Raw genomic sequence first — 18,460 nt, forward strand, 5'->3', positions numbered from 1 at the left:
GCTGTGGTTGTTATTTGAAGTTTTTCTTTAACCGGTATAGAATGCTTATTAACCTGACATTTGGGACATTTTTTGACAAAATTTTGAATATCTGTTTTTAATTTGGGCCAGAAGTAATATTTTCTTATATTGTTATACATCCTATTTATTCCGGCATGGCCACTGCTCGGTAATATATGAAAATCATTTAAAATAAGTTGTTTTGTTTCATCCTTTTCGATCTTCTGTACTCCTTTTATAATCATTAAACGTGGACCCACTTTCAGAAGATTTTGCGAGCTTTGACGTCTTATATATTCAATAAACTGAGAAATTATTTCATTTCCTTGTTCTTTTAGTAGTACTACTTCTTTTATTTTTTGTTTCTCGCATAATTTTATCAATGCTCTCAATGTTGCATCTCGTGCGAACAGTGATTGAGTATTGAATATAAAGTATATTATACTTTTAGAAGGATCAAAAACAACTGTTTTGGAGGTATTTTCTATAACTTCTTTCCCTTTGAATTTGTCAAAATTAATAGCCTTTACTATCTGAATTTCTACTGCTCCTTTCGGTTTCTTTAAAATTTCAGCGATGGGTGGATGTAACACGGTATTTTGCTCTGTTTCATTATTTATATTTATTTTTTCTTGTTGTTTTAATTTCTGAGCTCTTGTTGTAACTAAAATGTTTGAAGTTTTCATATTCTCTCTTAACTTCTTTAAATCATCTGATTTCAATTCTATCCTCGACAACGCGTCTGCAGTCACATTGTCTTTGCCTTTTACATAAATTACATTGAAATCATACTCTTCGAGAGAAAGACGGAATTTAGTTAATCTGCTTGACGGATTTGTGAGACTAAACAAATATACCAGAGGACGGTGATCTGTATAAATAGTAAATTTCCTTCCGAAAAGATACGGTCTGAAATATTTTACAGCCCATACGATTGCCAAAAGCTCTTTTTCTATTGTTTCATAATTCCGTTCTGCTTTGTTTAAGCATCTACTGGAATAAGCTATGGGCGATCATCAGCATTTGAAAGCACTGCTCCTATAGCTATTCCGGAAGCATCTGTACGCAAAGTGAAATGATTGTTTTCTGAAAAATTTGGATACTGAAGGATGGGGGGACTTATTAATTGTTTTTTAAGATTTTCGAAAGCTGATTGGCATTCGGGAGTCCACTCAAATTGAACAAATTTCCTAGTCAAGTTATTTAAGGGAGCTGCTATTTTCGCAAAATCTTTAATATACTTTCGATAATAATTTGCGAAAGCCGTAAATCTCTTAACTTCATTTGAGTCTTTTGGAACGGGGTATTTTTTGATAGCATCAATTTTTGCCGGATCAGGCATAATCCCTTCTGCCGAAATTATATGGCCTAAGTATAAAATTTGTTTTTTCAAAAATTCGCATTTTTTGGGATTTAATTTTAAATTTACTTCGCGTAGACGTTGAAATACTTTGATTAAATTTCGATAATGGGTTTCTAAGTTTCTTCCGAAAATTATTAAATCGTCTAAATATACTAGACAAGAATCGTAATTTAGTCCTGCCATAGATATTGTCATTAACCGCGAAAATGCACTGGGACTTATTTTAAGACCCATGGGAAGTCTCGTTAATTGGAACTGGCCTTGATCCGTTGTAAATGCTGTGCAGGGTCTACTTTCGGGGGTCAATTCTAACTGATAGTAGCCCTGTGATAAGTCTAAATGGGTAAAATAAATGGATCCCGACAATGAATCTAAAATTTCAGAAATGTTGGGGAGGGGAAATTTGTCATCTTCGATTCTTTTGTTGAGAAGTCGATAATCTATTACGACTCTCCATTGCTTTTTCCCGGTTTTATCTGGTTTTTTGGGAACCAGCAACAATGGTGAGGACCATGCTGATCTGGCTTCCTCAACAATTCCATCCTCAAGTAACTTTTTAACCTGCGTATGGATTTCGCTTTTCTGAGCATGAGGCAATCGATATGGCTTGACATATATTGGTTGAGCATCAGGTTTTAGAGCAATATTTTGTTTGTAAATATCGGTCACTGTGAGTTTATCACCTTCAATAAAAAATATGTCAGCATATTTTTTGCAAATGTTTTTAATTGAGGTATGCTCTTCTTCATTCAAATAATTCAGGTCAAGTAATTCGTTCAATTTCGAAACTCTTTCTGCAGAGTTGTATTTCTTTCCAAAATCACAAATTGCATATTTTTCGATGGCATGTATTTCGGGCGTATAATTTCGTAAACATACACTTTCATCCCTCACATTCAGCAATTTCACTGGAATCATTCCATTTTCTGGTCGAACTATTGCTCCAGCCACAAATACACCGTTACTTAATTCATTTGCTAGGACAACACAATCACTCTTTGCATTCGTTCTAAAGTACTTAATTATTTCACATCTTGATGGAATTAAGACATTAATTGATTTATTAGAATTCAGTGGTACCACTGTTTTTGATTCTTTATGCCAAATTGATAATGTTAACTTTTCGAAATCAATTATAGCCGAATATCTTGCAAGAAAATCTGTACCGATAATTCCATCTGCTTCATTTATGAAATTTTCAATAACAACAAACGTTTGTTCTAACCATACATCATTCAGTCTAAATTTCATATCTACTGATCCACACGAAAAAACAGATCCACCTATTCCATTTATTTTAATTTTCTCATTTTTGGATACTTTCATTCCATTCTGAATACTACTTTTCTTGATCGCACTCACACTTGCTCCAGTGTCAATTAAAAAATAAAACGTTTTCCCATATGCAATTATTTGTACGAAATTCATGCCATTCATGTTGTAAATGTTACTCTTAGTAGCGAAATGTTTCAAAGTATTCTTGATCTGAATCAGCAATTGGATTTAAATATTGAACTGTAGCTTGAGCCTGGTCAGTATTTTGTTCACTGTTCTCATCAAATTGAATTGACCTTTGGTTTGAATTACCTCTTTGTGAATTATTATTTCCGCGAGAAAATCTTCGGTTATTTTGAGAACCTCTGGAGTGTCCTCTTGAATTCCACCTGGAATTCCCGCGATGATTTCCATGTGAATTCCCGTGAGAATTCGAATTTGAATTTTGACCGTTTGCATTGCCTCGATTATTGTTTTGTCTACCTCTAAAAGAATTGTATTTTCCTCTTCGATTATTTTTTCCTCTATTGTTCGAGTAGAAAATTCTCTCTTTTGGATTTGGATCTTCGATTTCAAGAGCTAAGGTTGTTGCTTCAGCTAAAGTTTTTGGTCTGGAAGCTTGAACTGTAGTTTTGAGATTGGAATTTAGACCTTTTTGAAACGCAATGAGTCCTATTTGATCATTAAGAGCTCTAATTGTCGCCGCATTCTCAGATCCTTGCGAAGAAATTTGAATTGTGTTAAGCTCTGCAACGAGTTTTTCTATGTGAGTCGCGAAATTTTCAATATTTCCCGATTGCTTCGCTCTACTAAGTTCCGATTGAATTTGAAGAGCGGTCTTTGTGACTTTAAAATTATCTGTTAGAAGCTTTATTAGAGTACTTAGGGTTTTTGGTTCCTCAAACGATGATAGCTTGTTTCTAACTGCCTGTGTGAGTCTTGTACAATACACGAATTTCGTCAATTTTATCTGTTCAGCAGCTGATAGTCCTTCGCCAACCAACTTGACCAATTCAATAAAATTCAATAAATTCTCTGTATTTCCTGTGAATTCAGGAATGATTTTAATTGCGGTACTCAAATTAAATTCTGACATTTTTGTATTTCCTTGACTTGTGTCTAAAAATTGTACATTATCTTCTTCTTCAGATTCTGATTCAATTTTTTCTACTAACTCCTTTGGTTGATTTTCTAAAAGAGCTACTTTGGCTTCTAATAATTTTTTAGTTTGTTCAAAATCTGATTGTATTTTACTCAATAATTCTTTAATTGTTCGGCCTACGCTTTCAGACACTTTAGTTCCTTTTAATGAGTTTAAAATTTCTTGACATTCACTGTATAATTTTTTTACTACTTTCTATTTTTTCGTCTAAAGATTTTCTTGATTGGACCCGATTTGGGCCATCTTTTTTCAAATTTTTAAGAATTCTTTCAATTTCAGCCGAAATTTGAGTTAAACGTTCCATTCGGTTACTTAAACTAGACTTAGCTGATTTTTCCACTGCTGGTCAGGTGTCGGTGTGTGATCTCGTGCACTGGAGATGTCATGAAGCCGGATTGAAGTTCTAATCTCGATGTGAAGTTCGATGCACTAGAAGTCTGCAATTGTTGTATAAGTCGATGATCTGGGTTAGTTTTCTTGAAGCTCGACGGGAAGATGAAGACATTCTGTAGTATTAGTTGTTGCTGTACTGCTTTCGATGCGACGAGATGAATCTTTATAGAGTTACGCTTGGCTGTTGCTGACGCTTAGCTGCTTGTCTCTTCGAATATTTGTTCCATGCAACTTGCATTAATAAAGTTGCAGCCACTGCCACGGTGGTGATTAATACAACATCTTTCAAGGAGAAAGATTCGAGATGATTCTGTTGAGTTGTCTCGCTTGCTGCTGCAGAACTTCCTGATCCACTTTGCAGGATAGTGGATTTTCCTTCTTCGATGGGACAGCTACATTTACAGCCCATTTTGGGTTTCTTCAGCTCACTTTTTTTTTCACTTAACTTTTAACTTTCACTTTACTTTTATTTTTCACTTCAGGACTGGCATAGGATCGCCATGAGATGTCCTGCTACGCGCCAGTGAAAACACTTCGACTTTTCCTTAAGGGCGTTTATTCTTTACACCTTCACTTCTGATACAATACTGCCTCTTTACAATTATTGAACAGTCATTAAAAAGTGTATTCTGTGCTTAAGGTTGACGCTCGGGCTTTGGACATTGTCCGGCCTAAATCTAGAGCGTTACAATAATACAACAATAAGCAAATATAATATTAACCCTCTACTTCAGGTTTGCATATTACACAATTTTGGTGATCAAAAAGATGTGCCTAAAAAGCTATTAAAAATTAAATATAGTTAGATGATTATTAATGGCGCTAGCACACCTTTTCAATTGAATGAATTTCAATCGATTGAAATTTTACCTTTTACTCTTTCAAATTGAAATCCGATATAGCTATCTCTTTCTGTAAAATGAAATTTTGAAATTGAAATTGAAATTTCAATTTTCATATGATAGAAAGAGGCAAACATATCTTTGTTTCAGTTTGAAGAAGTAAGAGGTAAAATTTCAATCGATTGAATTTCACTCAATTGAAAAGATGTGCCAGCGCAGCGCTATAAGTTTTGATCAGTAAAGAACTTAATCATTACAAAAATGGATCTAGCAGCAATGATGGTTGCAAGTAAAATGAAAATCTCTTTGCTTTTCTATTGCCAAAATTTGCATAACAATTTCACTTCTTCGGTTGTTTCTCAGATTTGATATTTCGTGTCTTAAGTTGACTAAATTTAATTTTTTACTGCTCATTTGTACAGTGCTATTAAATTGGGAATCATAGAATTTTAGTGCTCAAAAATTGTGAAATTATTATTATAATTTATTTGATGTACGGGAATATTTTGTAAATTTTGTATTTAAATTCAATTTATAATATTATTCTTCCAAACGCTTCAATCTTTTGCATTAGACGGGACTTGATCACTCATAACGTAGTGACAGTTGAACCAAATAGCTCATTGCCTAAAAACCGATTGTTCTTACCAATTACATACGAGACCCCACACTGAGAGAAATCCGAAAAAGTTAAAATAACATTCCGGAAATGTTAATTTTACCCTGCAGTATTGATCCGAAATCGGTGTAAATAATACTCTTTTTAGGTGTATTAGGGGTTATAGTTATCCTTTTTTCATGTTAATTTTACCCATTTTACCCTTAAAAAGGTGTAAAATTAACATTAAAAAATGTTGATATATTTTTACACCTAAAAAGTGTTAATGTTATGAGGAAAAAATGTTAATCGCACCCTCTTTTTTTCTCAGCGCAAGAACAGTGAAACGTTAGGAAGTTTAAAACCTATCCAAAAGACTTTTCCAAGTATGGAATACCGACAAATTTTTCTGCTGATATCCATAGTATTAAAATTACTTAAAGATTCTTTTGTAATCCGACATATATTCAATCAAAATCCGGCCCGAATAGTCTCAGACTAATTTTCGAAAATATTTTATAAAATTTGGCACTAAAGGAGAAGGTAATGGAAATTTATACAAAGGACAAATAACCTCTAGTTAATGATCCTAAATTACTCTATAACCAAATTATAGAAGCTAGCTGTTTCCGAGGATCAGCCTGAGTCTATTTGACTCCCTAAAATTAAATGGAATCATAGAATGTGATTTCTATCTCGGATCTATAGATAGCACTAGAGTCATCTACGACGCCTACGAACGATCAATAATTTACGGTTGAGTTTTCCCATTTGAAGTATAACGTCAAAGCTTCAAATCCGTGAAATTTGTTCACGAGAATAAACAAAATTGAAATAATTGGGTTTACGAAATACCAGCACGTTTAATAATTAAAAGAATCACACATCTAAAATAGATTGGAACCTCATGGCAGAACTGAATGTCAACGAAAATTTTCGGATTTACTTACTCCCTTACCAGTACACAAGAATTACATATTTGTGTAGATTTACAACAAGAATCATGGTAAAAGGGATCCTGGTCAAAATCTCGAAAGCAAAAATCCCGAAAGCCAAAATCTCAAACGCCAAAATCCTGGAAGCCAAAATCCTGAACGGGGCAAAATCCTGAAAACCAAAATTCCGAATTCTGAAAAGTGTCATGCCACGATTGCACTCGCGCTTCCTAGCGGCAAAGGGAAATTTTCTATGTCTTGAGAAATTATTCTACACATTACCCTCCATATAATTTTATCCCTTTCAGGATTTTTAACATTCGGGATTCTGGTTTTCAGGATTTTGGCTTTCGGGATTTTGGCCGTTTCGGGATTTTGGCCGCTTCGGGATTTTGGCGTTCGGGATCTTGGCTTTCGGTATTTTGGCCTTTGGGATTTTGGCTGCCTCCGGGTAAAAGAGTCAATATTTTTATTCTGTGTAGTTAATAGTGATTTTGGATTATTTTGCGTAATCTTCTGACCAAGCAGTTTTTTTTTTCATTTTAAAGTACTTCACAATCCCAAAAGCCCAAATCTTTTATTTACTTATCTATTGTATCTATTCAAAATATCCTTTGCCAGTGTATATTGAGATATTCAGTGTGTCCATTGTTACACACTGTTTATTTTTTTTTAATTTTTACTTCTTTATCAAGGTGTAACGCAAATTTAAGTGCACCTCTGAGTGTACCTTCACTTTATGTTTGTGTTCCCAAAATAATTTTAAAAAGGCAGTTCCAACAGACTAATTTAAGAATTAAAATCATCAACAAAATTTATTGGAATATTTCCCGCTGATCTCTTCCCAATGTGATTTACGATCATTGCGCATGAGGGGCCAATGGTGTTATCTCAAAATGCCCAACGTTCTCACCTGAGCAGCTCATCCAAGCCGACCATGAAAGGCGCCTTATCAGTGTCTGGCTGCCTTTTTTCGTGCCGAAAATGACTCTGTTTTGTTTCTTGGACATGTGAGTGGAATTCATGTCTGTCGTATGTGACAACCTCGCCAGATATCCCATCTTTTAATTAATTTTAATGGGAAGAAGGGGATCTTCTTGAAGTATCGGGATGTATTTACCTGACTCTGGGAGATGAATCTCCTCGTTGTCCAAAATAGAAAGCAAAAATCGGGTTTTCACACCTACGCACACTGGCCAAAACGAAAATTCTGTTAGCAGACACATTCTTGGGAAGTTGCAAATTAAAATGCTGTTTCGTCAAATTTTTTTTTCATTAATTTACAAATTTATTCTCTCTTTTGCTCTTCATCCTAAATCATTGACTCACACATTGAAATTTAACAATCGCATGGACATTAAATTTTATGGAACATTTCTTTCTAAATTCATTGATATTTTTTTCTTCATCTAATTCTTCTTCCATCTTAAATTACATACAATCATTAATTTATTTACACTTGGTTGTTTTATTTATTTATTCTTCTAATTTTTTTTTTGGAGGGGAAAATCTGAGTCGTATAACTTTACAGGTGTTGCAGTAAATGGTGTATATTTACAGAAAGAAAATAATTACAGTAATTGAAAGACAGGGGCTTCATTTGAATTGACTTAATGTGATTGTTAATATGATATTATGAATTTTTATATCAGAAATTTTCATCTTGGAGTATTTTAATCAGACACTTCTTTTCTATACATTACATCACTATCCGCTATAGATACTGACTTCATTTGAATTTTTAATTTAATTCTATCATTATGCATAAATTAATTGCTCATCAGAGTATTTCATAAATAATTTTTTGTACAGAAGGATGGAGTTTTATTTATATGGGTGCTCACTGTGACGTTTGATGCTCCAATATATGACAGTTATTTTCAAAATTGCTCTTATTAATTTTAGATTTCAAATTATTAAAATTATAAAATAATTAGACAAGTGAATGATTTATAATCAGTTCTTAGATTTAACTTTATTAACTCTGAATGTTATGTTCCAGATTTGTGCTTAATTCTGAGACTAAATTCCAAAGTGTAACCAGAGAGTATTTGATGTGGTTGATATTGTGAATGTTATATTTCAGTGTTGCAGGATAATACTAGGGTAAGATAGGGTAATTCTGGAGCATGTGTATATTGGAATTTTAAGATTTCTCACTGTTTCAGATAGTTAAAGAGAAATGGAAAACTACGAAGAAGTACAAGACTTTATATTTAAGTTCGAGAATACTTCTTCGCTGTTTTTTCGTTTTGCCATCAAAAACTATTGCGAAATCTTAAAGTTCCGAATTACACATGATTTCAAAGTACCCCATCTTATCCTATTCAGTTTGTGTAAATTTATTATATCGGTCAACTTTTAAATTAAAAAAAAACTAGAAGATGAAATACGAATTAGCTTTTGTAGGTCGATTGAAGAACTTAAAGCTTAAAAATTTGCCTCAAAATAATTCGAAACGTTTACAAAACAAAAAATAATTGTGCGTGGGCCATTATAAACATTTTACAATAATGCTTGCTTTTCTAATATAATTTTGAAAATTTTTATTTGAATTAGTGAGACATCTTAGAATTAAATTTCAAAAATTCTTGGTGATTGAAAAAATGAAACATTTACTAAACAAAATTATTTGTGCATCAAAATCTTTATAATTGAAAAGCATTTATTAGGATTTTACAATTGAAATATTTACAAAATTGTTCAAATTATTCTTTTACACAAAGTCACATTGAACACCCATTTTATTTCTTTTCTTTTCAAATCTCATCCTAAGTCCTACTCCTTCAATGATTCTAATTTCTTGACTTTCATTCTGTTCTTGTTTTTTTTTTCGTATGAAAAGGAATTGGAACCTTTTATTGCAGTTATTTCACTTTAAAACATTTCTATTTACCGAGAAATATGTGAAAATATGAAAATATTGCGAAGATATGTGTAATTTGGGCAGTAACATGGATGTAAAATTACATTTATAACAAATTTTTTGTTTTCCTCTGGTTCTCACAGAGATATATATTCTTTTGGTCTTCAAAAATGAGCTTTATGTCACTTTTTTTTACGATTTCACCTCATAATACCCAACGTGTCTTGATGGGTGATGTGTCATAAAAAGAAATCTCTTCTTTCCACATGATACCTCATTAAAATTACGAGGCTAATTCTTAATTGTGAAAATTTTTGCCTTGTGTTGAAGCGTAATTTTCTTATCTTGGGTACTTCTGCATTAATTGCCATGATGAGAAGAAATACCTCTTCAGTGTCTCTCCATGTGCTTCTGTGGAAGTTTTCTGTGGGTTTTCCCGCGTATTTTCACTCAAACTGCCCTTCTTCTTTTTTTTATTTGCTCGCACTCACCATTGATGGTCTGATCATCAAAAGTCTTATGCGAACATGCAATTGTGTACTTAATGTTTTAACTTTGAGATTCTTGGAACTCTTTTTATTCCTTCTTCAATTTTTGTTGAGGGGGGGGGGGTGGAGGAAAGAGTGGAAGTTTATTGAGAAACTCTAGGTAGTTCACAATCGTGTTTTTGATTAACGCACGTTTCTTGCACTTCTTGCATTTGATGTGATTTTTTATGCTCCATCTCTTAGACAATTTTTGCGTAATTATACCGTACAGACAACTTCTTTTTTTCTCATCTTATGCGTTTATATGCTTTTCACAAACAACTTTACTCTAGATTTATGATGCGATGAGAAACATTAAGTGGATTAGTTAGTAGTCTGTGAGCAATTAAAAATTGAAATATTGCAATTTAAATTTACATTAAATATTTTATTCCAGAGAAATAACTGATATTTCAAATTCTTTGAGAGAATTCTTTGAGCTATGAAAGAAAGGGGCTATTCAATTTCAGAATTATGTCTAATATACGTCAAATTGTTGTCGAATGATGGATTAACTTTGAAATTTTATCTTTGCTATTTTTGTTTTTGGAAACTTCGTTTACGCATTAACATTTTGAATAATTTCTTCTCCCTTACATTTAACACTTTAAGGACGAATGAGTCACCGGTGTCTCAAAGCTAAAAACTGATTTTTCAGACTATTTAGAGGACAGAATAACTTTTTATAGTCAAACAATATTGTTTTTTTTGTTTTTGGGACACCGGTGTTCCATTCGTCCTTAAAGAGTTAAAATTCGGACAAAGACGTTATGCACCTCGCTCCTGAGCTTTGAGTTGAAAATCAAATCGATTATCTATTATTCGTATACATATTTTCTTCGTTTTATTTTAATAAATTTTTAAAAATAATATAGAAAACGTTTTAAAATATAAAACGCAATGTTTTTAAAAATTGATAAATATTGGCCTCAATTCTGAGACCAAGATCAAGATCAAAATTTCTAGCTGTCAAATTTTTGCAATTTATTGGAATTCAGAATAACTAAAATCTTGAAATTTTCTTGATTTGGATCTTTATTTTAAAATTGAGACCATCGTCAACAATCTTTTGAATTTCAATTTAACCATAAAATCGGTTTCTTTTCTTTCTGAAAGCTTGATCTATATGACTGTAAGTTCTTTAATTTTTAATAAGAAAAATTTATTGATCAGTTTTTTTTTCAAAAAAATATAAATGTTTTTTTTAAATCAAAAGACCTTTAAGAAATGGGCTATACCACTTGGCTGAATGCAATATAAGGGTCTAACACCCTGAATTTATTATTACACATCATAAACTACTTATTATGGAGAAAAAACTTTAGATCTCAATCCAATTACTGAGTTTTTCCGATGTTCAAAGATGAAAATGTCAAAGTCTGAATTTCACGATTTTATAATTCATTGAAAAATAATTAGATTTTAAAAATGTATAATGTTTTATTCGAAAAATTCGGTACTAAGCAATGAAAACACATATTCAAGTTCATCAATGAAAAACTGTTAAGTTTTATTATCTTAATTTGAATTTGAAAATCAATATTATAAAAACTGTCGTTAAGTCAGTTCTTCTCACAGTTTCTAAATTATTTTATCTCAATAATATTACATTTTTTATTTATACGTTTCTAAATAAGACAAGTCTTCTATCGGGTTCTCGATAGATTCTTCGTATAGGCTCTTGACTAATTTTTACATGTTTCATGCATTTAAACAGTTAAAAAAAATATTAAAATAATAAAATATTCAGAATTTATTCGGAAATTTAAATCATATCTTATAATATTAGAGTACTTAAAACAGATAAAAATTTCCTTATGTCAATATGAATTAAATGAACTTCAAATCGTTTTTTTGACATTTTTATGTTTATTTTACAAAATGAGTCATCGGATTTGTTTATCAAATGTGTTTCCTATTCTGGAAGTGACTTAAGAAAATATTTCGTTCATATATGACCATTACCGAAAGCATTTCTTATACTGATTTTTTTTTAGATCAAAGTTAAGCTATCCCTGGAGTATCTATTTGTCAATAATTTGGTCAAAGTTGAATTTTCTTTAAAAGTTTTGATATTAGTCATGGTTTTGTAGCAATACAGATACGAGTAATGATCTTGTTGCCACAATTTTCTAAGTGTATACTTTTTTTTTATTTAATTATTCAAAATTATTACACGTTCCCAATTAAAAACAATATTTGAAATTTTAATGTCTGATTAAAAATGTAATATTTCTTGGATAGTATTTGAATTTTTAAGAGTTTAGTTTGTTAGAAGCATTTGCTATTTGAGTAAAGTTTAGCAAAAGGGCTAATTCTATGACTCCTTTCATGAATTTTACATCTATGACTTTTAATTGCGGATTTTACCTTTAAAAATGCAATAACTTTTCAAATTTTAAGGAGATCTAACAAAGATCAAATGTTCTAGTTCAGTTACAAGGCTCCTATCAAAAATCTTCAAAAATAAACGTTTGAAATACAATTTTTCGAACTATTTTACGTATTAAAACTTGTATATATATTTTAAAAACTTGAAAATTAAAGAAAAAAAATGTTTTTAATAATATAATATAGTGCGAAATTTCCAAAAATCCTAGAAATCTAAAATATAGGAAATAAAATCAGTTGGAAAATTTTGTATAAGAAAATACTGAAGCTAACTTGAGAAAAAAAAAGAGATGAAAACATTATCTAAAGTTGAATGCCCCTCTTAGTACTAATACCAAACCTCCTCATAAGTGTTCCAAGAATGTCTCTGTCAGCGTTATTTTATTGCAACATAAGAAATTGAATCAGTAATGAAGATAAGCCAATAGATTGACACGTGGAGCGCAGCAAAAAACTCACTATTCAGATCAATTCTTCACCTCTATGGTCCGTAAGGCATTCCACGACAGCAAAGAACTAACCATAGCGTAGAGAGATTTTAAAGTTGAACCTTTCTTTTTTTTTCCAACTTCAAGTTCTTGTGGAGTGTCGATTGAGTATTGAAAGTATCGCCACAGTGAAAAGACGAGTAATCTCTTTAAAAACTTATCTTTTTTTTCTTTAATATTTATTTATTGAACAAAGTGCCTCTCATTTAATTATCTCTTGAAGTCTTTTGTTGACCAGGTTTATTATTATATATTTTTTTCTTCGTCGTCGTGATATCGACCAGATGACAACACATTTTATTTACATACGGCATTTGTGGCAATTTTTGGCACACTATTTACATAAAGTGTTGTTGTGAATGGGATGCACCCATTGGATACTGGGGAGATATGCTAATAATCTTGTCAAAACTCAATGGTTTCCAATTCCTTTTGCATACTCTTTATGTCCAATTCAAATATCATTTTTATTATATTAATTAACTACTTAATAATCTTCAGAGCTATTTTCATATTTTATCTGTTTTTTTTTACTTTTGCTTTTTCTTCGTTCTACCTTACATGCGAATATCACAAATTGCAATTAAGTAAGTCGGGTCTCTCTCTCTCTCTCTATCGTTATCTCACTGATTAATTTAGGGGCACTTATGCACTGATCTTCAGTAAATTTTCACTCACTTTTGGTCACTTGATCGCAGAAAGTTGCGATTTTCACAGGGATGTAACTTGAAGGGGTTCACGATCAGTGTCATATTCCAGAAGGATGTCTCCCTCGTGATCACAGTCTCGGGGCACTTGCCATCACCGTCAAATGTGGATAGCAACTGTTCGGGGTCCGTTGGACTGCTCCATGGGTGCTGAGGGTGTCAGCATGGGTTGCAGGGGTTGGGACATCATTATTTGTTGATTGGTATTTCTGTTGTTGTGTCGATTGACGTTGTGATTGCGGAAATGCGTGACTGGTGTCTGGATGGCTATTGGGGTATTTTGGTGTCGATTCTGGGAATTTTGACGTCTCTGGTTGTTTGGGACATCTGGCAGGGCAAATCGCAGTTTTTCCCAAAATAATTTATCTCCCCATTGGAGATATGTGTTGGTTTTCAGGTAGAGCCTGATGTCAGGATCGAGATCTTTCTGGGGAACTTCACCCAATAAGATCACAATCAATCTCCTTCGGCGATCTCTGAGAACTTGATGGTGTGCACTCTTAAATTCAAATCTACACCATTCTGACTTGATAAAATTCTCAGACAGCACCATGATAGTTCGCCGAGAAGACTCTACAGCCTGCACAATTGTATCCGGACTGTAGGGTCCTACTGGAAAATCCCGATAGTGTAAACAGAGCTTATACTGAGGATCACCATTTTCAAGAACTGGTGCAAGATCCTCAGCGACGAAAGCTTCATCTTTGGAGCTGTAGGATACAAAGGCATCATACAGTTTGTCCCTTTCGTTCTTATCCGTGTCACTAGCTCGGTAGAATAGTCTCACGCCAAAGCGTGAGTGAAACCACACTCGCATCTCTTGCCGAAACACAAAAATCACAAGAATTGCCACAATTACCACCACAAATCCGCACAGAGTAGCCACTAAGAGTGGAATGTAGTCATTTAAGGGTGGTTGAGACAAGATGGTTTTAGTTGAGGTCAAATTGCTGTGGTTTCCCGTGTCATAGACCCCGGTACAAATTTTTGAACTGTTTTCGGCAAGCACAAAGAATCCCACTGGATCCTCACTATCTATCACTCTGTCTATCACTGTTCCCCTTCGTGTCCTGAATTTGGCTGAGGACACCGAAGTGGGGTAGGTCACGTCATTTTCACTCACTGCCGATTGCTGAGAACACTTGACCCTTAGTTTGTCCTTGACAAGTTCATTCTTTAGCATAAAGTCTTTGATCTTTTCCACAAATTCACACTCACAACTCCACAGATTCCCGGCCAAGAACACTTCACTGAGAGATGGCGGGAGATTTGAGAAGAACAGAGTCATTAGTTGATTGTGATCGAGCCTTAGAATCTTAATTTCTGTCAGATGGGTAAAGGTCTCATTGTCAATGTAAGAAATTGAGTTATGCTGAAGATATAACTCTCTTAGGTTCTGTAGTCCAGTGAATTCGTACCCCTTCAATTCAGTCAGATGATTGTGATCCAGTTGTAGGACTTCAAGGTCTCTCAATCCATTGAAAGTCCTATTGTGGATGGTATGAATGTTACTGCTGTTCAAAAAGAGGATTCTCAATTTTTTCCTCCCGATAAATGCATGACTAGCCACTTCTTGCAGATCATTCCCATCCAAATGGATTTGTGTAGCATCCATAGGGATCAGATCTGGGAGTTTCTTTACATACCCAGCCCTTGAGCAATCCACCACATTTGCCGTCCAACTCTGATCATGGAAACATGAACATTTGTCAGGACATTCCATTTTGCAATCACATGCATTAAAGTCACAGCAATGACACAAGGCAAAGCAATGAGTCTCGTACTTGCACAGGAACTGACTGGCTTCAGCTTCAACCAGGGGCATGTACATTTTACCCCGATTGTACAGCAATTTGCAGTAAATACTTGCAACATCCATCAGTTTGGGCTGAGTGCGTGAGTCCACTGCATTTGTCTTCTGAAGCCAGTCAAGATTGCAATCACACTCAAAGGGGTTACCCCCAATGAAGAATTCAGGCAGCTGCCGATCATCAGGAACAGCTGAGATTCTCAGAGCATTTGGGTCCAGGGTGGTGATTTTATTTCCAAATAGATCAACTCGAGTTAAATTGGGTTTCTTGAAGAATGTATAGGATTGGACTTTGGATATTAAATTGTCACTGAGTAGGAGAACCTCAATGCTATTGGGGATGGCACTTCCGGTAATCTCAGTCAGACGATTTGAACTTGCATCAAAAGTGCTCAGTGACAGTTGGTTCTCCATTTCAAAGTAATTCCCGAGTTCTGCGATCCTATTTGCATGAATGTCTAACCATTGAAGTCCAGTAGGGATTAGGGCATAGTCAAAGACCTCAAGTCGATTATCACTGATATTGAGCCATACTAAATTGGGAAGTTTAGTAAATAACCCTGTGATATCTGTTAAATGATTCCCATCTAATCGAATTGCTTGCAAATTGGTGTTTTTGTTAAAGGCCTCATGGTCAATCTTTTTAATTTTGTTATGAGATAAATTGAGAATCTGTAGTGCCTCCATACGATCAAAAGTACCCCTCTTGATGGTCTCAATGCTGTTTTCGGTCAATCTCAGTCCAAACATTTGTACCATTCCACTAAAACTGGCATCATCAATGTTGATAATTTGGTTTTCACCAAGATCGAGAGTTTTCAACTGAGGTACATCGTACAGAACATCGGGTACTCTGTGCAATTTATTCCCATTCAAATGGAGATCTTGGAGAGTACCAGAACAATTCTTTAGTGCTGCACGATCAATCCGTGCAATGCGATTGTAGTCCAGTGACAAAAGTGACAAGGTGTTTAGCCCCTGAAATGTTGTAGCATCCACTGTACTTAGGCGATTGTTGGACAACACCAATGTGTGCAAATTTCCCAGATCCAGAAATATCCCATCGGGTATCACCTCAATCTGATTCTCTTGAAGTCTCAAGATTTGTAGTGAGGTGAGATCACGAAATGTCGTCACCTCGAGTCGCGAGATGCGATTGCTGGAGACATCCAGTACAATGAGACGCCTCATGCCACGGAATGTAGCCCCATTGATCCACTCAGATGTCAATTCATTGTGTGATAGATCCAGGACCACCACCTGGGTCAATTCACTGAATATCCCCGGCGCCAGAACATTCAAACTGTTATTCTGCAGATAGATTTCTTGAACGTTTCTTGCTTCGGAAAATAGTTCCGGTGGTAAATTATTCAATCTATTTTCGGATAGATCAACAATTGCTAAGGATATGAGTCCTTCAAGGGCTCGATCTGCAATGAAATTCATTCCATTGGCAGCAAGTCTCAGTTCAGAAAGTCTTCCAAGACCTGAGAAAATGGCCGCCGGTAGGTTTTCAATGTTGTTGTGTGAGAGATCGAGCATTTTCAGTGCTGAGCCACATTTTTTCGAAGACACTGTGCTAATTGAGGCACTCAGGTGGAAGGGACCAAGATCCCTAATTCTATTTCGTGTTAAATTGAGCCTCTGTAGGGATCTCAGGGGGCAGATCATTCCATCGGGAATGGTCCACATGTTGTTATCACTGAGATCTAAACCTTCAAGGGATTCCAGTTCTTCAGTAAATACTCCTCGTCCAACGTCCAGACTCATGGCACTCCAGTCAGCATTGTGAGTCCTGATCGTTAGATTTCGTAGTGCACTCAGACCCCTGAATGATCCATCAGTGAGATTGGAGAGTTTGCAGTATTCAACAGACAATGACCTTAATTCAATTAGTGCCCTAAAACTTCCTGGATTGATGGAACTCTGAAAGAAGAGTCCATCGCTACACTCAAGTTTCAGCCTAACCGTATTCTGTGGCTGTATCACGGAGAAATTTGTATTTTCGAGTTCACTATTGATGGTCCTCAATTTGCACACAAGGGTCACATCATCGTCCGTCGAACCGACCCAACGACACTCATCCGGAGCCTGATAGAGCAATGATTTGCTCATTGAGGCACTGAGAACACCAAAGATCGTCCCTATGAGTATGGTTACAAGGGCCGGTGATGATCCCATATTTAGAGTGTCTCTTAAACTTTAATCAACACAACACTGGACATTCTTTCACCTTCTTTATTCTTCTTAAACCTTTTTTTTATATTATATAAATTTATTATTCACTTGAGCATATCTTCTTTTTTTCTGTAATGGTGACTCGAGAGACACCTTAAACCACTTATTAACTGAATGCACCTTCTTGTAATCCAATTTGGTGATTTTGATAAGTGTTAATCCAATGGGAATGGTGGGGTTTCTTTGAGAAGAAACACCGAGGCTGCTTCTCTCGTGTCTTCACTCTACACTGTCCGCGACCGTATCCAATGTTTCACACGCGAATGAGTGCTCCAATTTGCAAATTTTATATCAAAACACTTTAGATATTTTTCTTCACTTTCGAATGTTCTTTGTCCGGTATACGTAGGGGATGAAGGATAACTTGGTTTTCCAAGTCCTTAAGGATATTTGTGTACTAAGGAATCTAATTTAAACGCGGTACTTGGCGTTTTTTTCTTGGAGCACGCAAAGCACTTCTTTCCTCATCGAACACAACTCATGGACTGAAATGATTCTCGTTGAGCGGTTGCTTTTCGTCTGATGGCCATAGTGAAGTTGAGAGGCCGAGTCTCGATCGTGGATCGGGTATGTTGTGTTGTATGTGTTGAGTTCTTTGCCGCCGGTTCATGATCGTGTCGATGATGATGATGATGGTGAAGAGAGCCAGTTTAGACGAGGTACCTACACATACTCTTGCGGAACTCAGGTGAATCCCAACATAACCTCATACATACTCCGTACCAAGAGGGAACTCAAATAAACACCAAGAGAGATGGTTTTGGTGAGCAGAAAAAAAAGGAGGTGAAATAACAAGTTCGAGTTACTCCAGAATGTGGCTATGAGTGACAAAGACAAATGGAACATTTTCAACTCATACCGTTGA

At 34.6% G+C, this 18,460-nt stretch overlaps 1 protein-coding gene across 1 annotated transcript; it reads right to left on the reverse strand.

Moving 5' to 3' along the window:
- Nucleotides 1–7,832: 7,832 nt before the first annotated feature.
- LOC129804158 (toll-like receptor Tollo) lies at nt 7,833–18,110 on the reverse strand. Its single transcript, XM_055851235.1, has one exon. The coding sequence runs from the start codon at nt 17,536–17,538 to the stop codon at nt 13,648–13,650; it is 3,891 nt and encodes a 1,296-aa protein (XP_055707210.1). The 5' UTR covers nt 17,539–18,110; the 3' UTR covers nt 7,833–13,647.
- Between the last annotated feature and the right edge of the window lie 350 nt (nt 18,111–18,460).

Source organism: Phlebotomus papatasi, chromosome 2 (assembly GCF_024763615.1).
Source record: "Phlebotomus papatasi isolate M1 chromosome 2, Ppap_2.1, whole genome shotgun sequence".
NCBI lineage: Eukaryota > Metazoa > Arthropoda > Insecta > Diptera > Psychodidae > Phlebotomus > Phlebotomus papatasi.